We start from the raw sequence: 27886 nt of genomic DNA, 5'->3' as shown, positions 1-27886 counted from the left end.
TCCCCAGTCATTGTTTAAAAAAAAAACAAAAGAACAAGCGAACAATCTTCAAAGCTAGTGTTAGTGAAGCGGTCAGGGAAATCTTTCTGCCTACACTTAAGCTCCGCCCACAGAAAAACATCACTATGTTTACTAACAGAAAATGGGTCTATTTAATTTGACCTGTTGATGATATGCTGATCATACGTTTATATTTCCTCCAGACTATACATGAAATTCCAAAATATTCAATTTTATGAAATTATTTCTGTTAAAACTAAGATATTAGACTGGAACCTTCCAGATGTGAACAGCAAGAGAACCATCTGTGTCTCGATGGTTGACTGTCATGTTGAAGTTTCAGAGCTGTTCCTGATGCACAAAACACTTCCAGACTGGATCACTCAATATTGTGCGTCATGTCCTGAACTTTCCATCAAGAAGGTTCGAAACGTAGCAGATTCTTACGAGATCCAGACAATCTGATCATATATAAAGCGCTCAGTGCTCTATCTTCCATGCATCACAGTATAATCTGTCCCACTCAAATAACAGTTCCAGTCTTCAGCAAAGTGCTGCTTCTGTTCTCAGATCTTTCCAGCAATCAGACACACGATTATCTGATCCACACCATGGTTTTACCAGCCCCTGTTATGATTATTATGATCATCTTACATAAATTATGGAACAGAGCTCTTCTAATTTGTCAGCAAATGTTCTCAGTGCTCGCTACTTAAATAATCTTCTATCATGCTCTGATTCATACGCTGGAAAAACTGAGAGGAGCTGGATTTTCCAAACAAGCTGCAGCTCCTGATGTTAGTTTGCGCTGCAGGTCCTCGCTCTGACTCTCAAACACACAGTGTGCTGTCAGACATCTGCGTGAACCCGGCTTTCACTCGTACACACAATGTAGATAGAAGCATTTATAATGCATGCTTTATGCTAATATGTTTAGAAATATATTCAGCAATTCTGAATGTATAAATTTTAAAGAAGTGAAACAAACCAAAGATGTTTTGCATGAAGTTTAAACAGGATGAATGCAGGTAATGAGCTGACCTTCTCAAACCCAATGTCTTCTGCTGTCGCACACAAACAAACATTTACAGCAAACACAGAAAAACACTGTAAAAAAACAGAAAAACACTGCAACACCGCAAAACACTGAAAAACACAGCAAAACAGAAAAACACTGCAAAAAACAGCAAAACAGAGAAACACAGCAAAAAAACAGAAAAAAACAGAAAAATGCTGCAAAAAACAGAAAAACACAGCAAAACAGAAAAACGCGGCAAAACACAGAAAAACGCCACAAAAAACAGAAAAACCCAGCAAAACAGAAAACACAGCAAAACACAGAAAGACACCGCAAAGAATAGAGAAACACAGCAAAACAGAAAACACCACAAAACAGAAAAACAGCAAAACAGAAAACACAGCAAAACACAGAAAAACGCCGCAAAGAACAGAAAAACCCAGCAAAACAGAAAACACAGCAAAACACAGAAAGACACTGCAAAACAGAAAACAACACAAAACAGAAAAACACAGAAAACACCGCAAAGAATAGAGAAACACAGCAAAACAGAAAACACCAGAAAACACAGAAAAACACCGCAAAGAATAGAGAAACACAGCAAAACAGAAAACACCACAAAACACAGAAAAACACCGCAAAGAATAGAGAAACACAGCAAAACAGAAAACACCACAAAACACAGAAAAACACAGCAAAACAGAAAACACATAAAAACACAGCAAAACAGAAAAACACTGCAAAACACAGAAAAACACCGCAAAACAGAAAACACAGAAAAACAGAAAACACTGCAAAACAGAAAACACAGAAAAACACAGCAAAACAGAAAAACAGAAAACACTGCAAAACAGAAAAACACAGAAAAAACTGAAAACACTGCAAAACAGAAAACACTGCAAAACAGAAAACACTGCAAAACAGAAAACACTGCAAAACAGAAAAACACAGAAAAAACTGAAAACACTGCAAAACAGAAAACACTGCAAAACAGAAAAACACAGAAAAAACTGAAAACACTGCAAAACAGAAAACACTGCAAAACAGAAAACACAGAAAAACAGAAAACACTGCAAAACAGAAAACACAGAAAAACAGAAAACACTGCAAAACAGAAAACACTGCAAAACAGAAAAAACAGAAAAACACAGCAAAACAGAAAACACTGCAAAACAGAAAACACTGCAAAACAGAAAACACTGCAAAACAGAAAAACACAGCAAAACAGAAAACACTGCAAAACAGAAAACACTGCAAAACAGAAAACACTGCAAAACAGAAAACACAGAAAAACACTGCAAAACAGAAAACACAGAAAAACATTGCAAAACAGAAAACACAGAAAAACACTGCAAAACAGAAAACACAGAAAAACACCGCAAAACAGAAAAACACTGCAAAACAGAAAACACAGAAAAACACAGCAAAACAGAAAAACACAGCAAAACAGAAAACACTGCAAAACAGAAAACACAGAAAAACACCGCAAAACAGAAAAACACTGCAAAACAGAAAACACAGAAAAACACAGCAAAACAGAAAACACTGCAAGACAGAAAACACTGCAAAACAGAAAAACACAGAAAAAACTGAAAACACTGCAAAACAGAAAACACTGCAAAACAGAAAAAACAGAAAAACACAGCAAAACAGAAAACACTGCAAAACAGAAAACACTGCAAAGCAGAAAACACTGCAAAACAGAAAAACACAGCAAAACAGAAAACACTGCAAAACAGAAAACACTGCAAAACAGAAAACACTGCAAAACAGAAAACACAGAAAAACACTGCAAAACAGAAAACACTGCAAAACAGAAAAACACAGCAAAACAGAAAACACTGCAAAACAGAAAACACAGAAAAACACTGCAAAACAGAAAACACAGAAAAACATTGCAAAACAGAAAACACAGAAAAACACTGCAAAACAGAAAACACAGAAAAACATTGCAAAACAGAAAACACAGAAAAACACTGCAAAACAGAAAACACAGAAAAACACCGCAAAACAGAAAAACACTGCAAAACAGAAAACACAGAAAAACACAGCAAAACAGAAAAACACAGCAAAACAGAAAACACTGCAAAACAGAAAACACAGAAAAACACCGCAAAACAGAAAAACACTGCAAAACAGAAAACACAGAAAAACACAGCAAAACAGAAAACACTGCAAAACAGAAAACACTGCAAAACAGAAAACACTGCAAAACACAGCAAAACAGAAAAACACAGCAAAACAGAAAACACTGCAAAACAGAAAACACAGAAAAACACAGCAAAACAGAAAAACACTGCAAAACAGAAAACACAGAAAAACACAGCAAAACAGAAAAACACTGCAAAACAGAAAAACACTGCAAAACAGAAAACACTGCAAAACAGAAAACACAGAAAAACACAGCAAAACAGAAAAACACAGCAAAACAGAAAACACTGCAAAACAGAAAACACAGAAAAACACCGCAAAACAGAAAAGCACAGCAAAACAGAAAACACTGCAAAACAGAAAACACTGCAAAACAGAAAACACTGCAAAACAGAAAACACAGAAAAACACAGCAAAACAGAATAACACAGCAAAACAGAAAACACTGCAAAACAGAAAACACAGAAAAACACCGCAAAACAGAAAAACACAGCAAAACAGAAAACACTGCAAAACAGAAAACACAGAAAAACACAGCAAAACAGAAAACACAGCAAAACAGAAAACACTGCAAAACAGAAAACACAGAAAAACACAGCAAAACAGAAAAGCACAGCAAAACAGAAAACACTGCAAAACAGAAAACACAGAAAAACACAGCAAAACAGAAAAACACTGCAAAACAGAAAACACAGCAAAACAGAAAACACAGAAAAACACAGCAAAACAGAAAAACACCTCAAAACAGAAAAACACTGCAAAACAGAAAACACAGAAAAACACAGCAAAACAGAAAAACACAGCAAAACAGAAAACACTGCAAAACAGAAAAACACAGCAAAACAGAAAACACTGCAAAACAGAAAACACAGAAAAACACTGCAAAACAGAAAACACAGAAAAACATTGCAAAACAGAAAACACAGAAAAACACTGCAAAACAGAAAACACAGAAAAACATTGCAAAACAGAAAACACAGAAAAACACTGCAAAACAGAAAACACAGAAAAACACCGCAAAACAGAAAAACACTGCAAAACAGAAAACACAGAAAAACACAGCAAAACAGAAAAACACAGCAAAACAGAAAACACTGCAAAACAGAAAACACAGAAAAACACCGCAAAACAGAAAAACACTGCAAAACAGAAAACACAGAAAAACACAGCAAAACAGAAAACACTGCAAAACAGAAAACACTGCAAAACAGAAAACACTGCAAAACACAGCAAAACAGAAAAACACAGCAAAACAGAAAACACTGCAAAACAGAAAACACAGAAAAACACAGCAAAACAGAAAAACACTGCAAAACAGAAAACACAGAAAAACACAGCAAAACAGAAAAACACTGCAAAACAGAAAAACACTGCAAAACAGAAAACACTGCAAAACAGAAAACACAGAAAAACACAGCAAAACAGAAAAACACAGCAAAACAGAAAACACTGCAAAACAGAAAACACAGAAAAACACCGCAAAACAGAAAAGCACAGCAAAACAGAAAACACTGCAAAACAGAAAACACTGCAAAACAGAAAACACTGCAAAACAGAAAACACAGAAAAACACAGCAAAACAGAATAACACAGCAAAACAGAAAACACTGCAAAACAGAAAACACAGAAAAACACCGCAAAACAGAAAAACACAGCAAAACAGAAAACACTGCAAAACAGAAAACACAGAAAAACACAGCAAAACAGAAAACACAGCAAAACAGAAAACACTGCAAAACAGAAAACACAGAAAAACACAGCAAAACAGAAAAGCACAGCAAAACAGAAAACACTGCAAAACAGAAAACACAGAAAAACACAGCAAAACAGAAAAACACTGCAAAACAGAAAACACAGCAAAACAGAAAACACAGAAAAACACAGCAAAACAGAAAAACACCTCAAAACAGAAAAACACTGCAAAACAGAAAACACAGAAAAACACAGCAAAACAGAAAAACACAGCAAAACAGAAAACACTGCAAAACAGAAAAACACTGCAAAAAAACGCAAAACAGAAAAACACAGCAAAACAGAAAACACCGCAAAACACAGAAAACACCACAAAACAGAAAAACGCAGCAAAGAACAGAAAAACACTGCAAAAAAGAAAACACAGAAAAACACAGCAAAACAGAAAAACACTGCAAAACAGAAAAACACAGCAAAACACAGAAAAACAACAGAAAAACACAGCAAAAAACAGAAAAACACTGCAAAAAAACGCAAAACAGAAAAACACAGCAAAACAGAAAACACCGCAAAACACAGAAAACACCACAAAACAGAAAAACGCAGCAAATAACAGAAAAACACTGCAAAAAAGAAAACACAGAAAAACACTGCAATACAGAAAAACACTGCAAAACAGAAAAACACTGCAAAACACAGAAAAACAACAGAAAAACACAGAAAAACAACAGAAAAACACAGCAAAAAACAGAAAAATACCACAAAAAAAACAGAAAAAACACCATAAAACGAAAGAAAGAAAAATGGGCTCAATGTCAAACGTCTGCATACCAGGGTTATTAAACTGTCACTAAAATACTATTATAGTTTTGAATATTTTGAATTAGATTTTATTTTAATTTTAATTTTAAAGTTTTAGTAATTTTATTTCTGTTGTTATTGTTTTTTTCCCTTGTAATACATTTTTTCAAAGTAATTGCAACTTTTTATTCTGACTTTTTTTTTTCTTGCAAGACTAAGTTTATCTCTCTCACAATTCCTGTCTTTTTTTGATTCAGACTTGTGAGTAAAAAAAAAGAAAAAAAGCCAGAATTGTGAGTTAAAAAGTCACAACTACTTTTTCTTTTTTACTTTTAATTCCATGGTTGTAAATATATTTATACAGTTTTAATTATTATTTTTTACTTCAAATTCAGTTTTAGTTATTTGTGGACTTAAAGTTACACTAAAAGAAAATGAGAAATTATGCATTGGCAACTAGCTAAATATATTTATTTATTACATTTATTTTATTTCGGTTAACATTTATTTTATTTCAAGTAATACATTTTTTTATTTTAGTTTTAGAGAATGATAACCCTGTTGCAGACAATGGTCATGGGTAGAAAATCAGCTGTGGAATAAAATATAAATTCATTAATAATCAATAAATAAATAAAATGGCAACTTTTGCGAGTTCACTTTTCTCAATTCTAACTTTTCTTCTCAGAATTACAGGTTTAGATCTTGAAATTCTATATTTACGTCTTGCAAATTCTACATTTATTTAACAATTATGAGTTAAAAAGTTGAGAAAAAAAGGGTTAGGGGTTTAGTGTGTGTGTATCAGTGTGTGTGTGTGTGTGTTCATCAGTGTGTGTGTGTGTGAGAGAGTGTGTGTATGAGTCTCACCGTCGCATCCTCGCTCCACCTGGCCAACTCTGTGGAGGGCGTCTGCTAGCAGGTCCGGCAGCCGGCCGTTCAGATCCATGGAGGCCAGGCAGCCCTGGTATCCATCCCGGGACGCAATCAGCTTTGGCAGGCTGCTGTACATGCTCCTCGCTACTCCACCGATATACAGCTCTCCTGAGGAACCAGAGAGAGACACATCCGATCATCATCGGTGTGAGACACAGAGCCTCCTTTTACAGCATCTGTTGGATCTCTCAGAGATAGGAGTCAGATAATATTCATATTTAAAGCCCTCTGAGATATAAATCATTCATGTGCAAGATAAAAACAAACAAACGTAATGACACCAAACTTGAAATCATCAATTTTTTAACACAATAACAATAAAATACGAGTCCATAATAACGCTTCCTCCAGTAAAAAAGTGCATCTGCTGTTGTCTCTCACATCAAAATCCAGCCACATATTTGTTTAGAGCTATTTTGTCTTGTAAACGCTGCTTGATCTGTGCAGATTTCTCTCCTGATTCAGACCAGAACACTTCAATTTCACTCCTCTACATCTTGGATGACTTGAGGGCAAGCATATTTTCAGCAAATTCTAATAAAGATAATAAAACATGTTTAACATGTTAAACTAGTCCCTGTATCTCATGCAGAGAATCAGTCTTCTGGTTTTCATCATTTGTAATATATCAGCTGATTATATAAGCGTTTGGCCCAGTTTCAGTTGTGCGTTGACAAACATGTGTCATTAATTTACAGATCAGTGTCAGGAATATTCATAAATATCCTACAATATTTTTATTTTATATTTTAAATTCAGTTTCCAGAAATATGGTGGGAATTAAGTTATATATTATCACTTTAAACAACAGAGAGTGAAAGTAAGGTATTATCTATCAAACTAATCTAACTAATTTGATCATTTGCTTTTTAAAATCGCGGTTCCATTCGCGTTTCTATTCGCGTCTATTCTAGTTTTCTTTTTTCTCACTCCGTTTTCATTTCTCTCTTGCTCCGTTTTTCACGAGTTCATCAAACAACCGTGGTAACAATTGATAAAGCTTGGCTTACTGAATATCAGGTCCCTTTCTACAAAAGCACTTTTTGTAAATGATTTGATCAATGATAATAACCTAGATTTGCTCTGTTTGACAGAAACATGGATAAAACCAGATGAATACATTACTTTAAATGAATCCACCCCCCAAGATTACTGCTATAAAAATGAGCCACGTCCAAAAGGTAAAGGGGGAGGTGTTGCTACAATTTATAGCAATATTTTCAGTATTTCTCCAAGGGCAGGCTTTAAGTATAACTCGTTTGAAGTTATGGTGCTGCGTATAACATTATCTAGAGAAACACGTGTTAGTGATAAATCCCCTGTGATGTTTGTACTGGCTACTGTATACAGGCCACCATACAGACTTTATTAAAGAATTTGCTGATTTTCTATCTGAGTTAGTACTGGCTGCAGATAAAGTCTTAATTGTTGGCGATTTTAATATCAGAATCAGAATGAGCTTTATTAGCCAGGTATGTTTACACATACAAGGAATTTGTTGTAGTGACAGAAGCTCCACAGTGCAACAGAAAGACAGCAACAGGACAGGACACAGATTGTAGTGGTTAAAAACAAGTTTCAACTTTCCAATCTTTGTCCCTTGTTTCTTGGCCACTGTGGGAGGTGTTGATACAACATTCCGACGCGTGCAGAGCACAATGGATCCAGAAAGACTTGTTGAAGTTCCAAACAATTACTAAAGTTTATTGAACCAAAATTAGCGTTTATTGTTGAGTGTTCATGAGATGGATAGCCTGAGGGAAGAAACTGTTTCTGTGTCTGGTCATTCTGGTACTCAGAGCTCTGTAGCGTCGACCAGACGGTAACAGTTCAAAGAGGGATTGTGCTGGATGTGAGGGGTCCAGAGTGATTTTACCAGCCCTTTTGCTCACTCTGGATAAGTACAGTTCTTGGAGAGTGGGGAGGGTTGTACCAATGATTCACTCAGCAGTCCGGACTACTCTCTGTAGTCTTCTAAGGTCAGACTTGGTAGCTGAGCTGAACCAGACAGTTATTGAAGTGCAGAGGATGGATTCAATGATGGAGGAGTAGAACTGTTTCAGCAGCTCCTGTGGCAGGTTGAACTTCCTCAGCTGGCAAAGAAAGTATAACCTCTGCTGGGCCTTCCTGACAATGGAGTCTATGTGAATCTCCCACTTCAGGTCCTGAGAGATGGTGGTGCCCAGGAATCTGAATGACTCCACTGCAGTCACAGTGCTGTTCATGATGGTGAGTGGGGGGAGAGCAGGGGGGTTTCTCCTGAAGTCCACTATCATCTCCACAGTTTTGAGCGTGTTAAGCTCCAGGTTGTGAAGACTGCACCAGACAGCCAGCTCCTTAACCTCCTGTCTGTAAGCAGACTCGTCACCGTCCTGGATGAGGCCGATCAGTGTGGTGTCGTCTGAAATCTTCAGGAGCTTGACAGAGGGGTCTTTAGATGTGCAGTCGTTGGTGTAGAGGGAGAAGAGCAGTGGGGAGAGAACGCAGCCCTGAGGAGCTCCAGTGCTGATGGTTCGAGTGCTGGATGTGAATTTACCAAGCTTTACTAACTGCTGTCTGTCAGGAAGCTGTTGATCCACTGGCAGACGGAGGTGGGGACGGAGAGCTGGGTTAGTTTATTCTGAAGGGTTTCCGTGGTGATGGTGTTAAAAGCGGAGCTGAAGTCCACAAACAGGATCCTCACATAAGCCCCTGGTCTGTCCAGATGCTCCAGGATGAAGTGCAGTCCCATGTTGACTGCATCATCCACAGACCTGTTTGCTCTGTAGGCAAACTGCAGGCGGTCCAGTAAGGGTCCAGTGATGTCCTTCAGATAAGTCAAAACCAGTCTTTCAAATGATTTCATGGCTACAGACGTTATGGCCACAGGTCTGTAGTCATTAAGTCCAGTAATGTTGGGTTTCCTTGGGACGGGGATGATGGTGGAGCATTTGAAGCATGAGAGGACTATCTGAAAAGAGGACTTTGGACCGCTGAGCAACAGTCCAGTTCTTTTTCTCCACAGCCCAGGTAAGATGCTTCTGACGTTGTCTCTGGTTCAGAAGTGGCTTGGTAGCTCTTTTCCTGAAGACGTCTGAGCGTGGAGACTCTTGATGCACTGACTCCAGATTCAGTCCACTCCTTGTGAAGCTCTCACAAGTGTTTGAATCAGCTTTGCTTGACAGTATTCTCAAGCTTGTGGTCATCCCTGTTGCTTGTGCAGCTTTTCCTACCCAAATTCTTCCTTCCAGTCAACTTTCAGTTGACAATACTCAAATATCTCCTTATGCCCAGGTGCGTAATTTAGGCGTAATTTTTGATGCTCAGCTGACTATTAATTCTGATTTCAAAAACATAACTAAATTAGCTTTTTTCCATCTTCGTAACATTGCTCGCATTAGACCCTTTCTTTCCAGGCCTGATGCTGAGAGGCTTATTCATGCCTTCATCACATCACAGCTCGATTATTGTAATTCGCTCTTTGGGGGTTTACCAGCAAGTTCTGTTAAGAGATTGCAATATATACAAAACTCAGCTGCGCGAGTTTTGACTTATACATCTGCACGCCATCCCATTACCCCAGTGCTGCAGCAACTTCATTGGCTCCCGGTTCAATCACGTATTGGTTTTTAAAACTCTGATTTTAACCAATAAGGCTGTGCATGGGCTGGCTCCATGTATCAGCCTCGTTGTAAATTAAAAACCATGGAGGGGAGGGCTTTTTCTTATAACGGGCCTAAGCTATGGAACGCATTACCTGCGTTCATTAGGAATGCTGCTTCCTTGGATTGTTTTAAGAAACTTCTTAAGACGCATCTTTTTGGTAAAGCTTTTAATTTGTGATTATTTACTGTGATTTTATTTTGATATTATGTAGTTTTGGTTGATTTGTTATTTTGCTTGTACATGTTGTAGCGCTTTGAGTTTAAGAAAGGTGCATTACAAAAAAAAATATTATTATTATTATTATTATTATTAATGTTCATCTTCTGGATCATTGCCAAGTCAGCAATCTTCTCCATTATTGTGGTTTCAAAGAACAAGAGATACGCTGAATTTATACTGTAGGGATGGCCATTAATTGAAACTCAAATGTAAATATTCTAATATTTTGAGATACTGGATTTCTGCCTTTCATGAGCTGTAAGCTTTAATCATCAAAATTAAAACAAAAAAAACTTTTGAAATATTTTACTTTACATGTAATGAATCTAAAATAAATGAAAGTTTCACTTTTTGAAATACGTTACAAGAAAAAATAAAGGGCCAAAGTCAGCTTACAGTGTTTCTCAGAGGCTTTGGTGCATTTCTCAGATCAGAAATGAAATTCTCAAAACTACTTGTTCAACCTCCACATCATCTAGTCACTTGTGCACATCATAAAAATTTCTCATTTGAATAAGATGCGATTGCTTTGCTACATTCATGCAATTGATTATGTACATTTGTCTGCTGTTTCCTACATCATCAGTTGCTACTGTCATGTTGTTCAAGATGTATTACCTGTATACAGTTCTCTAGTCTATAGTCTTACCTCTCAAAACCTCAAGTCATTAGTTCATCGTATAAGTCATTACGGTAGATGCAAAATGGTTGATCTAGTTGTCATAAACTGTCAAGCATATTTTCAACACATTTCAATTAGACTTTTTTATAAATTGGCCATGAATTATTCAAGTGAATCTTGACTTTTACTAATGAAGAGAATATAGATCATCCGATGACAAACTAGTTCTCTGAAATAGCTCAAAGACAGAGGACAACACAAGAGTTACAAATTCTGAGAGTGGACTCTCATTTTAATTTTTTGCCTTTGTGCACATATTTATTTTTCTTTTCTATTTCACAATGATGTTGTGAAGTGTTTTCTTTGTTTGTTGTTTTTTTTGGTCAGACCACTAGTAAAAGTGTAGCTGTGAATCATATCCAGTCTTTTTCCATCAATATCCCACATACAGTAATGTGTACATTTGTACTTTTGAAAGGATATATGGCATACATAAGAATTACAGCCTTCTGCATTTCATTACAGTAACTGTCATCCAAACTGTTGCCATAGTTTACAACAGGTAATATTAACAGAGTGCACTGTTATATTAACAACACGACTAAGCATTTTGACTATCTTGTTTGTGAACAATGACATAAGGACTTTTCATTATGATATCACTGATATGTTCATTGACATAAATACTTACTTTTGAGAGATAAACTAAAGATTTTGAGTATATTACAGGCTTTTGCAGGTAATCTACTGAGTGGTGCTGTTTGTAGGATTTGTTTTGAGAAATGCACATACTTCTTTGCAAATTACAGAAAGGATTATTTGAGAAATGCACCAAAGCCACTGAGAAAAACTGTATTCAGGTTTGAAACAATGGATCCAGAGAGACGTGAAGGAAGAGGTCAAGGACACCACAGAGGAGGAGGAGAAGGAAGTAGAGAAAGAAATGAAGGAAGAGGAAGAGTAGGAGGTAGAGAGGGAGTACGGAGAGGAAGAGGAAGAGGAGGAGGAAAAAGGGGAAGATGAGGAAGAGGAGGCGAGAAGGAGGAGGAGGAGAAAGAGGAAGAGGAGGAGAGGGAGTATGGTGAGGAAGAGGAGGAAGAGGAGGAGAGAAGGAGGAGGAGAAAGAGGAAGGGCAAGGACAAAAGAAGATAAGCAGTCTCAGATATTTCAGTTGATGTGTGTCAGGGTTGGAACAGGGCCAGGGTCAGTAAAGCCCATGATGTTGACGAGGTTCTCTGCCCTGTCCCAGACCAAAGACGGGATGCTGGGGCAGAATAATTATTTTTTGTTGTTTGCTGTATTGTACTGTACTCTACAGTTCATTTAATTAAGGAATAAAACATTTGGGAAAGATTGAGTTGTTTTGAGTGGAGAGCTTCATTTTGACCTGAATATAAGAGGTTTGGGGAATTGAGTTGGAAGTTATGGATTTGTGTTTAGAGTTTCGCAAAAAAAGAGGCATCATTTCAAGAAATGTTTATAAATAATCGAGAAAAACTGTAAAAAAAAAATGGTGCTCTATGTATAGAGTAACTATATTAAATTATATAAACAAATATGCAGAAGCATTTTTGCCACCTACAATTTAGAATGCCTTGAATTTTAATAGACTAATAAATCATGTGCATGTACTCTCTGTGCGCACATCATTAAAACAACACATACCATATTAAAGCAGACGATATTCTGTATATCGCACACTCCAGACTCGACTTGAGTGTAAAATGAAATCATCCGCGGTTGTGCGATCACTTGTTTGCACATGAGCAGGAGTCTAACTTGCAAACGCCAGACCACTGATTTGTCAAACTGCTTTCCTGTGGTCTGTGTTCTTCTGACTTTATTTTGTAATAAGTAACGAATATGCTTCGGGGAAATGTGTTGGAGTAAAAGTATAAATGTTTATTAAAAAATGTAGTGGAGTAAAAGTGAAAGTTGACAGAAATATAAAGACTCAAGTAAAGTACAGATACTCCCAAAAAATACTTAAGTACATTAACAAAGTATTATTACTTCGATATTTTACACCACTGGCGCTGAGCAACAGCCAATCACAGACAGATCTGTTGAATTACTGCCAATCAGAGGCGTATAAGTTAGAATCCACTCACTGCTCAAAACTTTTTGTCCATTGCTTAGTTTTGCAAGCTCATGAATTCTCTCATTATAACAAAACTTCATGAGATCATGAATGAGCTAAGACAAGGGACAGCTTGTCAGTGATTATAAAGGGAGCACTCTTTGTGTGCTTTCTAGGCTTTATAGAATCCATTCAGAATGTTTGTAAACTTTTGCTTTTCGGGCATGACATTGCATATTTATGTGGGATTCATATTCAAAAGAGCAATGGATGGGACGAAAATGTACATGAAAATGTACGTGCATTGAGGCTAGAGCACACTCAGTAATTTCTGAAGAGCCCTCAGTATTTAATTCTGGATAAAAGTGAAGTGAAGTGACATACTGCCATGTGACCCATACTCGGAATTCATGTTCTGCATTTAACCCATCCAACATGCACACACACAGCAGTGAACACACACACACACACACACACACACACTCACACACACACACACACACACACACACACACACACACACACACACACACACACACACACACACACACACACACACACACACACACACACACACCCGGAGCAGTGGGCAGCATGTATGCTGCGGCGCCCGGGGAGCAGTTGGGGGTTCGGTGTCTTGCTCAAGGGCACCTCAGTCGTGGTATTGAGGGTGGAGAGAGCGCTGGACATTCACTCCCCCCACCTACAATCCCTGCCGGCCGGGGACTCGAACCCACAACCTTTGGATTACGAGTCCGACTCTCTAACTATTAGGCCACGACTTCCCAAACTGTGGGAAGTGTTGGAGCAGTGTTGGAGCAGTTCTCATTATCAGTAGCTCAGATTCTGGCGATCTCATGGAGTTTTAGGTGTTCAAAGTCGGAAAAATGAGCAAGAGTTTTGTTCATTTCCTCCATGAAAATCTCTATACGGTTAAGAGTAAACATTAACACTTCATTGAATACTCATCGTGATTCTTCACATGAACAGATCAGCAGTTTGCTGAAGTCAGATTCACTGAAACTGAAGCTTCGAGGTTCTGCTTATCAGAGATGAACTGAAGGGGCTGAATCTGGTAATTCATATGAGCGTGTTTGATGACTGTATAACGTCGTGTCATGTGAGCGTCACTATCACGTCTCTGATATAAAGAGGATAAAGCGGCTCCGTCAGCGGGACCAGATTAAACGCTCCCACTGCGTCTTTTTACACCAATTACTCGCACAGACAAAAGGCCAATTTGTTTTTGCAAAGCCTGATACGCGGCTAATGCTCCGAGCTCAGACGAGAACGCGGCGCGACGCTAATAGCCCTGAACACTGTTCCTCGCATGACAAGCATAAGCCTGTCAGATGCAGTTCGCTTCACGCTCATCAGAAGCGGAGGCTCGCAGGCCGGCGACAGGAAACCGGAGGTTCAGGTCAGAGCCTAAAGAGACGCTTCATGCTTCAACAAAACATGCACTCTTTACACTTTAACCAGTTCAAGTGCTCCAGTCTGTACATTCACAGTCATGCATTGGCAGGAGCTTTCACTCAGATCAAGAGCTGCCAGCGCCACCTACTGTCTGATCCACTGAAACACAGTCAGATCTGACACACACACAATGACTGTGCGATTCTACATGTAAATCACTTTATGTATTTTTCAACCTTAATTCAACTTTTTAAAATTTTTCTGGATGTATATTATGTTTTTTTTTTTTGCTTTGTTTTTTTAATTCCACGTAATTATTTTGTAGATTACCTAAAGGCCTTATTTAATTTTCTCGATGTATATTGCATTAAGGTTATTTTTTTAATTTCACTTAATTTCATAGATTACCTAATTTTTTATTTTATTTATTTCTACTTTAATTTTAATATTTTTAGATGTATATTATATTGAGGTTTTTTAATACTTATTTAAATGTTATATAAATATATTGTTACATTATTTTTCTTCATTCTACTTTTCAATATTTTTTTCTAGATGTATATTATGTTAAGTTTATTCAATTATACTTATTTATTGTTTTCTTGATGTGTATTAGGTTAAGGATTTGTATGTAACTTAACTTTAAAAAATCCAAATGTATATTGTTAAGTTTTTTTTTTTTTTTTTACATTTTTTATATGTATATTATGTCAAGTGTTTAATTAACCTGAAATTTGTCGATGTATATTACCTTAAAATGTAAAAATGTATATTACCTTCTTTTTTTATTATTTAATTTCACTTATTTCATTTTTGTAGACATACGTTACCTTATGTTTTTATCTACCTGTACTTATTTAATATTGTCTGTTTTCTCATGTGTATATACAGTGTGTATGTGAGTGTGTGGAGCTGGTGGGATGCAGACTGTAGTCTGTATGAATGAAGCACGTTCTGATTCTGATTTGTTTGTGCAGTTCTGCACGCTATTAAGAGAAGCTCATCCTGTGTTTATGAGGTCCACAAGAGTCTCTTCCATCCTCGATAGTAATTATGAAGCTCCTGAAGAGATGATTTTATGTTTTATTTATCTGTTTCGCTCAGGAGTTTACTCTGGGAATACTCTTCCTGTCTTAAACTGTCTGTCTCTGGTCCTGAGTTTTTATTTATTTTATTTTTTATTTGAGTGTTTATTGCATCTGATGAAGGTTTTCTGTAACAAACGTGCTACTCAGGAAACCTGAGGATCTTCATCATATAATAATAATAATATATTATATTTCACTGTTTTTGCTGTATTTTTGATCAAATAAATGCAGCCTCGGTAAGCAGAAGAGACTTCTTTTAGAAACACTGACCCCAAACTTTTGTACAGAAGTGAATGATAACTCATTTTCTGATTGTTGTTCAAGTGTTGTGGAGTGAGAAGTTTGTGGAGCTTCAGTTTTACAGTAATTCTCACCTCAACGGCACTGAACATGACTAATCTAGTATTACTCATGCGTTATCTAGTATTAGTCATGTGGGAAACAGAGAGAAACCTCAACAGTCGGCTAAAACGGAAATAAGTTCATTCAGAATGCCTGACTCATTTCTTTGGGCTTTTCTATACAAACTTTCTAATTAACACACAAAGACTAACACACCATAGGCTACGTTCACACTGTCAGTTTTTGGGATTGACAACCACATTTTCTTTACAGGTGTGTGTCTCGAAATGTGTCGTTAACACAGCAGCTTACAGTTGTGTTTAAAATACTGTGAGCAACGGGAGTCAAGCCCGTATTCCTCACCAGTAACCTGAGGAATACAGGCACATAATCTGGCCCTGAGGGTTTTATTTCATTCTACTTATTTAATTTTTCTAAATGTATATTTACAGGTCCTTCTCAAAAAATTAGCATATTGTGATAAAGTTCATTATTTTCTGTAATGTACTGATAAACATTAGACTTTCATATATTTTAGATTCATTACAACACAACTGAAGTAGTTCAAGCATTTTATTGTTTTAATATTGATGATTTTGGCATACAGCTCATGAAAACGACCTAGGTTACGTATGTAACCCAGGTTCCCTGAAGGGAACGAGAGCTGCGTCAAAACGCATATGGGAACGCCATCAGCGTAACCGACGCTCTGAATATCGTCTACAACAAGTCCAATAGAAGGGCGAGGCGTCACGGGCGGGGTGACGTCACGGCCAGGAGGTATATAAGCACGTGAGGCAGAGCCCGCGTCAGCTTCATGTCATGAAGCAAGCGCTGGCAGGGATGCCGGAAGTATGGCTTCGAGACGCAGCTCTCGTTCCCTTCAGGGAACCTGGGTTACATACGTAACCTAGGTCGTTCCCTTCCAGGAACGTCGAGCTGCGTCAAAACGCATATGGGAACGCTATACCAACGCCGCCAGACTGACAAGTCCCTGCCTGATGTCAGGCCAAGAGGACAGAAGAGCCTGTAGTGGCTCGGATGTCGAGGTCGTAACCTGGCGAAGTCAGGGGCGTGGACTACCCAGCAGCGTCGTAGATGCCCTGATCGGTACATCTGTCCAAAAAGGCCTTGAAGGCCGCCATACCTCTGGTTGAGTGCACTCTGACTCCCACGGATGGGCAAGCCCAGAGGCCTCGTAGGCAAGATAGACAGCATCCATCATCCACCTACCACAGGGCAGCTCTGTGGATGTACGTGCCCAGTGCTCACACTGGACACATACAGTTGTGCCTCTCCTGGCCGGGCTCCCCGAAGGGAGGAGGACAGAGGCCTGGCGTACGACTGGCTGTGATATGACCGCCGGAACCTTCGGTACGTACCCCGCACAGGGGTAGAGAAAGACTTTAGCCGAACCGGGCGCATAGTCACCATCGAAGGGGCCGCAGACAGGGCCTGCAGGCCACACACCCTCCTCAGAGAAGTGATGGCCAACAAGAAGACGGTCTTGATGGTGAGGAGTCCATCTGTTATCTCCTCGATAGGCTCAAGGTGCTCGCACCGAACCTCAGAAGCACAGCCAGGTCCCGAGTTGGGACGCATGATCGTACCGGAGGCCTCAGCCTCAGTGCACCGGAGGAAACGTGTAACTAGGGGGTGTCTGCCCACTGACTGGCCACCGCTAAGGGCGTGGTACAAAGAGATAACTGCCACGTAGACCTTAACAGTGGAGTGGGTTAACCCTGCGGAGAAGCGGGCCTGCAGGAACTCCAGGACTGCGCGAATCGGGCAGTAGACTGGGTCGAGCTGGCGGTCTCCACACCAAGAAGTGAAAGCTTCCACTTCCGGGCGTACAGTTTCCTTGTGGAGGGAGCTCTGGATTGGAGGAGGGTCTCGACAACCTCGGTTGACAGACCGGAAACTATGAGTTGTGCCCCCTCAGAGGCCATACCCACAGCTTCCATAGCTCCAGGCGGGGGTGCACAATGGTGCCCCCGGCCTGTGAGAGGAGATCTCTCCCGATCGGCACCGGCCACGGGGTGCCGTCGAGAAGAGAAATCAGGTCCGAGAACCATACTCGGCCCGGCCAGAACGGTGCTACCAGCAGTAGACTGACCTCGTCCCGGCGCACTCTCTCCAGAACTCCCGGGAGCAGAGCGATCGGGGGGGGGGGAGGCGTACGGACGGATGTACCATAGCGTCCAGTCCCGGAGGAGCTGGAGGGGCTAGAGAGAACCAGAGGGGACATTGCGCTAACTCTCAAGCGGCGAAGAGGTCCACCTGTGCCTGGCCACAGCCTTCCAAATCTGCTTCACCCCTCGGGGTGAAGCATCCATTCCCCCGGGCCTTAGCCCCTGTCTCGACAGAACGTCTGCTCCCATATTCGCACCAGCACGTGGTGATCTCTTGGGTCTGGGAGGAAGTGCCTGAGCACACGGAACACGGCTAGGATCTCTAGCTGGTTGATATGCCACGTAGGTGGCGACCACTCCACAGACCGCGGGCAGGGTGGCCACTCATGACCGCACCCCAACCGGTGAGGGAAGCGTCCGTCGCTAGCGAAACGCGGCAACAAGGAGCTCCCAACACCGGGCCCTGAGACAAGACTCAAGGATTCCTCCACATGTCTAAGGCACGGACAGCGGCGTGACACTTAGACAGCGCGGAGCGAGTCTCCCCTCAGGGAGACCCCTTGGTCTTGAGCCACCACTGTAGGGGCGTCATGTACAGCAGGCCAGAAGGAATCACGCTGGACGCAGCTGCCATGAGCCCAAGCAGTCTCTGAAACTGCTTGACAGTGAATGGCTGGCCTTCTCGCACTCTCTTGACTGCCGTGAGGATCGACTCGATCCGAGCAGGGGTCAAACGAGCCTGCATCGTGGTCGAATCCCTCACTACGCCTGGGTAAGTGGTTCTCTAGGTGGAGAAAGCACACTTTCCTCGGCGTTTAGTCTTAACCCCCAAATCTTTCACGTGGGCGAAAACGACACCTCGATGCCGAATCGCCACCCGCTCTGATTGAGCGAGGATCGACCAATCGTCGATGCAATTGAGTATGCAGATGCTCTGCAGTCGCAACGGGACCAGTGCCGCATCCACACACTTAGTGAAAGTGCGGGGTGAGAGTGTAAGGGACGAGAGGAGGAACCCGATACTGATACGCTTTGCCCCCAAAAGCGAACCTCAGGAACTCCCTGTGAAAGGGAAGGATGGGTACCTGGAGAGGTCTGTCGTGACAAATCAGTCCTCGGACCTGATTTGAGACACGATCTGCCTGCCAGGGAGTATCTTGAACTTCAGCTTTCTGGCTGAGTGGTTCAGAACCCCAAATCCAGTATGGGCCTCAGCCCCTCATCCTTCTCTGGAACAATGAAGTGCCGGCTGAGCCGCCGGCGTGGACTTCGTGAGGAGGAACCACTCGATGGCTTCCTTCCTTACTAAATTCTCGACTTCTTGTCCCAGAACCAGAGCCTGCTCGGGGCGGACCGTAGTCACGCAAACCCCGTTGAACGGTGGAGGTGGCCCATCGAACTGGATGGAATAACCATGCTCTACCGTCCGCAGGACCCAAAGAGACACATCTGGTAGCCGCTGCCTGGCCGCTAGATGATCTACTAAGGGAATCAGTCTCTCGAGACTGACCTCTGGTGTTAGAGATATGGCCAGACCACTGTCTTGCTGCGGAAGTCCGGAGGAAGACGCGGTCTCTGGCGCTTGAGGCGAGGTTCTCAGGCCCGCAGTCACTACCGGCGGGGAATTCTGAGAAAAGCACTCGCTGGGACCTGCTGTGCCCTGGAGCTGCAGGGTTGACAGACAGATCCCCGGAGGACACTGAGGGGAGACGGTCACCGTGTGCCGCGGTGTAAGCCGCTCCACCCCAGTAGGGGTCGTCCTCCGCAGTCCTGGGGCTCGCCCGTCAGGACCTCTGAACGAACCAGACCCTGCCAGGCAGGGCCCAAAGAGACGCATTCGGCAGCTCACTGCCCAATGGTCTACTAAGGGAATCAGGCTCTCGAAACTGACCTCTGGTGTCAGAGAAATGGCCAGACCGCTGTCTCGCTGCGGAGCTTCGGAGGGAGACGCGGTCTCTGGCAACTGAGGCGAGTTTCTCAGGCCCGCAGTCACTACCGGCGGGGAATTCTGAGAAAAACACTCGCTGGGACCTGCCGTGCCATGGAACTGCAGGGTTGACAGACAAATCCCCGGAGAGCACCGAGGGGAGACGGTCACCGTGTGCCGCGGTGCAAGCCGCTCCACCCCAGTAGGGGTCGCTCTCCTCGGTCCTGGGGCTCGCCCGTCAGGACCTGCTGCGCGAGGAGCTGGTATGCGGAGGAGGCTGCGCCCGCCCAGCAGCCGCCTGAATTTCGAGAGCGCGCATACCATCTGCCCTCAAAGATTCCACCCGCGATCTCAACACCTCGGTGGAGATCGGGGGAAACTGAAGGCTCTTGTGGCTCCTCACACTGGGGCGAGAGAGGCGGCGAAACCTCGTCAACGCTCGTCCCTTTTCCTCGGAGGACGCAGCGTCAAGCCCTCGTCTCGGGGGGAAGAGTACCGCTTCCGAACCGCGAGACGGGGCGCCAGATCTGACGGATACGGGAGGAGATAGGGACATTCCCGTCTCACTCTCGTTCGCCAAATCAGCCTGTGAGTCCCACGAGCGCAGCCGCCGCTCTGCCTAGGCAAAAGCGGGGCCAGCACCGCGTGGGACGCTCACAAAGGCTCTCTCCTCGAAGAGAGCCCTCCGAGTGCGGAGTGTGAGCAGCGAGAGCCGCTCACAATGCGGGCAGTCAGCTCCCTCGAGAGCCGCTGCCTCGCGCTCCGCACTCAGGTAGACCACGCACAGATCATGTGTGTCCCCGCTCATAATGCTTTTTTTTTCATAACGCAGGCAGTGGACTAGCACACAATCTGAAACGCGATCTAGGATCGCCCCCTGTTTTGGTCTTGGCTTTAGGGATGTCTAATTTCTTTTCAGGACATACAACACTAAATAAGACTCACAAAACAGATATGGACTGACAACACACAGAGCGCTTGCTGAATGACAAAAAGCTGACGCGGGCTCTGCCTCACGTGCTTATATACCTCCTGGCCGTGACGTCACCCCGCCCGTGACGCCTCGCCCTTCTATTGGACTTGTTGTAGACGATATTCAGAGCGTCGGTTACGCTGATGGCGTTCCCATATGCGTTTTGACGCAGCTCGACGTTCCTGGAAGGGAACCCAAAATTCCTATCTCAAAAAATTAGCATATCATGAAAAGGTTCTCTAAACGAGCTATTAACCTAATCATCTGAATCAACTAATTAACTCTAAACACCTGCAAAAGATTCCTGAGGCTTTTAAAAACTCCCAGCCTGGTTCATTACTCAAAACCGCAATCATGGGTAAGACTGCCGACCTGACTGCTGTCCAGAAGGCCATCATTGACACCCTCAAGCAAGAGGGTAAGACACAGAAAGAAATTTCTGAACGAATAGGCTGTTCCCAGAGTGCTGTATCAAGGCACCTCAGTGGGAAGTCTGTGGGAAGGAAAAAGTGTGGCAGAAAACGCAGCACAACGAGAAGAGGTGACCGGACCCTGAGGAAGATTGTGGAGAAGGACCGATTCCAGACCTTGGGGGACCTGCGGAAGCAGTGGACTGAGTCTGGAGTAGAAACATCCAGAGCCACCGTGTACAGGCGTGTGCAGGAAATGGGCTACAGGTGCCGCATTCCCCAGGTCAAGCCACTTTTGAACCAGAAACAGCGGCAGAAGCGCCTGACCTGGGCTACAGAGAAGCAGCACTGGAATGTTGCTCAGTGGTCCAAAGTACTTTTTTCGGATGAAAGCAAATTTTGCATGTCATTCGGAAATCACAGATATCAGAGGGAAATGCCAAAATGCCTGAAGTCCAGTGTCAAGTACCCACAGTCAGTGATGCTGGTGTTGGTCCACTGTGTTTTATCAAGGGCAGGGTCAATGCAGCTTGCTATCAGGAGATTTTGGAGCACTTCATGCTTCCATCTGCTGAAAAGCTTTATGGAGATGAAGATTTCATTTTTCAGCACGACCTGGCACCTGCTCACAGTGCCAAAACCACTGGTAAATGGTTTACTGACCATGGTATTACTGTGCTCAATTGGCCTGCCAACTCTCCTGACCCGAACCCCATAGAGAATCTGTGGGATATTGTGAAGAGAAAGTTGAGAGACGCAAGACCCAACACTCTGGATGAGCTTAAGGCCGCTATCGAAGCATCCTGGGCCTCCATAACACCTCAGCAATGCCACAGGCTGATTGCCTCCATGCCACGCCGCATTGAAGCAGTCATTTCTGCAAAAGGATTCCTGACCAAGTATTGAGTGCATAACTGAACATAATTATTTGAAGGTTGACTTTTTTTTTTTCTATTAAAAACACTTTTCTTTTATTGGTCGGATGAAATATGCTAATTTTTTGAGATAGGAATTTTGGGTTTTCATGAGCTGTATGCCAAAATCATCAATATTAAAACAATAAAAGGCTTGAACTACTTCAGTTGTGTTGTAATGAATCTAAAATATATGAAAGTCTAATGTTTATCAGTACATTACAGAAAATAATTAAATTTATCACAATATGCTAATTTTTTGAGAAGGACCTGTATTTGAAACATACTCTGATAATGTTTGTTGTACTGTTTACTACATTTATTTATTTACAACATTTTTACAGTGATTTTGCATCTCCAGTAAATATATCTTGATTTAAGAATGTTTATATATTTGTACTGAAAAACAAAAATACTGAGTAAGGATGGACTTCTGCAGTGCATTCAACTTAAAATAAATAAATAAAGAGGTGTGTAAAACAGCACACTCGCTGTGTGTGAATGTGTGCGAGTACGTGTGAGAGTGTGTCCGTGTGTGTGTGTGTGTGTGTGTGTGTGTGAGTGTGAGAGAGTGTGTCTGTGTGTCCGTGTGTGTGTGTGTGTGTGTGTGAGAGAGTGTCCGTGTGTGTGTGTGTGTGAGAGAGTGTCTGTGTGTGTGTGTGTGTGTGTGTGTGAGTGTGAGAGTGTGTGTGTGTGTGTGTGTGTGTGTGTGAGAGAGTGTCCGTGTGTGTGTGTGAGTGTGAGAGTGTGTCCGTGTGTGTGTGTGAGTGTGAGAGTGTGTCCGTGTGTGTGTGTGTGTGTGTGTGTGTGTGTGTGTGTGTGTGTGTGTGTGTGAGAGAGTGTCCGTGTGTGTGTGAGTGTGAGTGTGTCCGTGTGTGTGTGTGTGTGTGTGTGTGTGAGAGAGTGTCCGTGTGTGTGTGTCCGTGTGTGTGTGTGTGTGTGCATGTTTATGTGGTTTATGAGGACACAAATTTGTATAATGGCATGGGTATGACAGAGGTATTACAATATGAAGGTGGTTTATGAGGACACTGCCTATGTCCCCGTAATTCAAAAGGCTTAAAAAACATACTAAATGGTGTTTTTTTGAAAATCTAAAAATGCACAAAGTCTCCTGTGAGGGCTAAGTTTAGGTGTAGGGTTGGTGTAGGGCAATAGCACACACAGTTTGTTCAGTATAAAAACCATTATGCCTATGGAGAGTCCCCATAAACCACAAAAACCAAAATGTGTGTGTGTGTGTATGAGAGTGTGTCCGTGTGTGTGTCCGTGTGTGTGTCCGTGTATGTGTCCGTGTGTGTGTCCGTGTGTGTGTGAGAGAGTGTGTCCGTGCGTGTGTGTGTGTGTGTGTGCGCGCGTGTGTCGGTCTGTGTGTGTGTGTGGTACCTTTGAGGTCCAGGTTCCTGGCTCCATTAGAGTGCTGCGTCACGGTGCGAGAGTCTATCTTGAGCATGTGCACGTTATTGGTGTCGCGTGAAACCACAACGTTGTGCCACTGGTTGTCGTTGAGTGGTTTCTCCGAGTTTCCCTTCATCAGAGACGGGCCGTTCCCCAGGTCAAACACATAGTGAACGTACCTGAAATACACACAGACACACACACAGGTCACCTCAAACACACGATGAGATCCACGTCATCAAACCCTGACAGAGCGCTGATTCAGCCCATATTACACTGTTATTATACTGAAATAAATGTGTGTTTTCATCACTGACAGCGGCAGGATGATGATGGGGTGAGAAACACACTTCATTAAGTCTAAACACACACTTGTACGCTTAGTGTGAATTTGTACATGTAGTTTTTGTTTAGTCTAATATACACTTTATTTAAACTAAATCTACACTTTTAGTTTTGGTTCAATCTACTTGTACAGTATATTTAGCCTTCATTTAGTCTAAATGTACACTTTTAGTATATTTAATCTAAACTTGTATATTTGTTTAATCTTTTAGTCTAAACGTATGCTTTTCATTTTTAATAAAAACAAAAATGTCCAAACTATTTTATTAAAGTGATTTATTTAGTTTTCATTTGATAAAAATTAAAAAAGTAAAACTACTTTATTTAGTCTGAGCGTGCACTTTATTTAGTTTTTATTTAAATGTACCTTTCTTTTAGTCATTATTTTGTCTGAATGCATGCTTTAATTTTGAATTAATCTAGATGAACAGTTTATTTAGACTAAAATGATGCTGTATTTAGTTTTTAATTAATCTAAACATAATTTATTTAGAATGCAGTTTCTTAACAATTTTCTTAACTCACGCACTGAAGCAGATTTCGGAATACGGTACACTTGTTTGTCTGCTTTAGTTCAGCAGCTCTAGAAAGGTTTTATATTTTGAGCTCTGATTGAACTGTGTCCTTATTTTCACAGCACAAATGAGCGAGCCATTCTTCACTGAATGAAACTCATTTCCTGAGCTCTATTTATTCTAATACCATAGTAAATGTTGCTCCCTGGTGTATTCTCTGCATTTACTGTCATTTCCCTTAAATATTGATTATAAAACACTGCATTTATTGTGTTCATCGCAGATAAAAACTGTGAAAAATGAGCTGCGTTCTTTGACTGCTCGTAACGGCGTGAACAATGACTGCAGCGAAGCTCTTTAAACACGTCTCCGGCACCCACACCACACATCTGTTGCTTAGAAACCCAGTTCTCCAGAACAATCAGAGTCTCTACGGAGTGAGTCAGTGTTCACTCGTCTTCCACACATACTAACTTTCTGCATTGACAACAACAATCTGCTGCTCATCTTCATTTCACATGCATGCGCTTCAGGCCATCATCTCCATTTGTACATTTATCACTCACCTGATTCACCTGAGAGGAGATTTACAGCGAAATATGATGAACGCTAAAGCTATTAAAGTTCTAAAATGTCTGAAACTGAAAATAAATTAAACCTATAAGAATGCATTGAAATATTTAAATCATAAACAATAAAAATTACAAAAGCACATAACAAAATTACAAAAATATAAACTAAAATTAAAACAAAGATACATATAAAATAAAAATAAGTCAATTCAAAATATGAATAAATACTATAAAGATATAATACTAAAAATAACAGTATTTTACGTTATAGATCAATTTAAGCTGAAGTACCACTAAAATTAAAACTGATATAAAAATAAGTTTAATAAGTTAAATCTATAAAAAAAACTATAAAAAGGCACATAAAATTGCACAAATTAAAATATAAATCAAAGTGCAAAAAATAAATTCAAAATATTAATAATTACTGTAATAGTATATAAGTATATAACCATTAAGCAACCCGTTGTTTTATGTTATAGATTAATTTAAATTTAATTACAAAAAATACTAAAGCTGAAATAAATGAAACCTAAGTACTTAACAAAATTACTAAAACTTAAATTAAAAGGAAAACTGAAAATATAAAAACAACTGCCAATTCAAAATATTATTAAATACTATAATAGTATATAAATAATACTAAAATAAAACCGTTAAGCAAACTTAAAAAAGAAAGATCTCTTTAATATCTCAATTATTTTTCAAAGAAAATACTGTGATGCAAATGGAGACTTTTGCTGCTTCTCAGATGTTTCTCCTGAGAAAATGAGCTCAGCAATCTTTGGTGTTTCAGAAGAGATATCAGACTGAGCTCAGATTTGCCAAGATACCAAAGATATCAATATATGATGCAAGATATGAACTCCATGCACATTTTAATGCATCTAATGTCTTACTGTGTCTGAAGAAAGTGAAGTGTGTAATTCTGCACAATAACAGATTGTTTCCAAACAGTTTCCCTGAACCCAGGACCAGTGTTGGGGAAATTTACTTTTAAAAGTAATGCATTACAATATTGTGTTACTCCCTAATTATGTTACTTTGTTACTTTTATGAAAAGTAATAAGTTACGTTAGTTTTGAGTTACTTTTTAAATCTGGGCAGGGCTTGCTTGTTTGTTTTAAATATAAAAAAGTTCTTAGACATTAGTTAATAAAATGGGATTAAATAGATAAAGGATATTTGTCTTATTTAACATTTAATTATTGCAGGTTTGTATAATAGTTTACATTTGACTTTTTATTGATTTTGAGGAACACTGAATGTGTTTTAGTGCAGGTGAGATGAGTAAATATATGTTGATATTTAGTCTAGAACTACAGTAAGATCATGTTCACACACAACGCTCTGCACTTACTCCTGATTTCTCTCAACATGGCAACACCAGAGCTGTTACTTATTTGAAAAAGTAACTCAGATACTATCTTCTAAATTAAAAAGTAATGTATTACTTTACTAGTTATTCAAAAAAGTAATCTGATTGCGTTACTTGTAATGCGTTCCCCCCAACACTGCGCAAGACAAATGGTGAAACTCTGCAGAATGACACGAGATGTGACTGACCCTTTGACCAGCTCCACCACGATGAAGTCGCTGCCGTCGCCACTGTTAAAGAGCAGCAGGCCGTCGGTGCTGGTGGTCTTGAACTGGAAGAACAGGTGCATGGATGCGTACGCTTGCAGCGTGGCCAGCGCCAAGTAACTGCCCTTGTTGCGGAAGGTCACGGGGTCGGCAATGATGTGCCGCATGCCGAAGCGGGCGTTCAGCTCGCAGTACGAGATGTCTCCGTTCTTACACTGGTCCAGGTACGGCACGCCATTCAGAGCCAGGCCCTGCAGGTGCCCGATGAAGTTAGACGGCACCACAGAGATGAACCTGCGCTCCGTCATGATGCCCGTCTCGATGTTGTGGAGCTCCAGACGCGTGTGATCGCCGGTCATCTGACCTGCAGTACACAACCACAGTCATGACATGCACAGCCAGCGCTGTAGTCAGAGGTATTGTGGCATTATACCACCATACTTCCCCAGCTTCAGAGCAGTACATTAACAACAAACATCTTATTTTACACATTTTCGGAAACGGTATGTTTAAGTATGCAAACGAGGCTTTATCTAATTACATAAGCACTCATTTGCATACATTTCCAGAACACAAATCTAAAGTCAGGGTCATAATTCTTGTTTAATTTTGTTGTCATATTAGAGTTAAAGCTTTTTCCAGAGGGGATTCTGGATTTCTCTTTTCATCACTCCATAAATCAGAAAATAGTCATTAGATTGAAAACAAATACATTTTCACCATGTTGTTAGGAATAAAATGTTATAAAAACTCATGTGAATGAAATATGAACAAACCCCACAGTACAAACCTTCAGAATATAGAGAGCAATAAACCTCTAAGTTTTGGTGTGTGTAAGTGCTGCTGAAGTGGAGGAAAAACTCTTTAAATATATGCTTAGTAATTAATTTCTACAGACGCAAATAGAGGAAGTGTAATAAAATAAACACTTAAATGTGTATTTCAGATGTATTCTTTCCACTTGCTTGAAAGAAGAAGATCATAAAAGGAGCTAATCAGAAATGCTGTGTATGTCATTCATCTGTGCGTTCTGATTGGCTGGCGTTTCTGTGGTGGGCATTAAATAGTGACTGTTTGCTGTTAAACTGCAGTTTCATCTTCCTCCC

The 27886-nt window shown here is 40.9% G+C and overlaps 1 protein-coding gene across 4 annotated transcripts in view; it reads right to left on the bottom strand.

Moving 5' to 3' along the window:
- nrxn2b (neurexin 2b) overlaps positions 1 to 27886 on the bottom strand; it is a 711451-nt gene that overhangs the window by 219123 nt on the left and 464442 nt on the right. For all 4 annotated transcript variants that reach the window (XM_079427101.1, XM_079427100.1, XM_079427102.1 and 1 more), the window contains 3 exons: positions 26763 to 27144; positions 23753 to 23943; positions 6533 to 6706 (listed from right to left, as the gene is read on the bottom strand). In XM_079427101.1, the coding sequence (XP_079283227.1) occupies positions 6533 to 6706; positions 23753 to 23943; positions 26763 to 27144 (747 nt within the window). The remainder of the gene's footprint in view (positions 1 to 6532; positions 6707 to 23752; positions 23944 to 26762; positions 27145 to 27886) is intronic.

This window comes from Barbus barbus (genome assembly GCF_936440315.1).
Source record: "Barbus barbus genome assembly, chromosome: 1".
NCBI classification, from domain to species: domain Eukaryota; kingdom Metazoa; phylum Chordata; class Actinopteri; order Cypriniformes; family Cyprinidae; genus Barbus; species Barbus barbus.
Note: the sequence above shows the minus strand (reverse complement) of the source record. Positions and strands in the feature narration are given on the sequence as shown.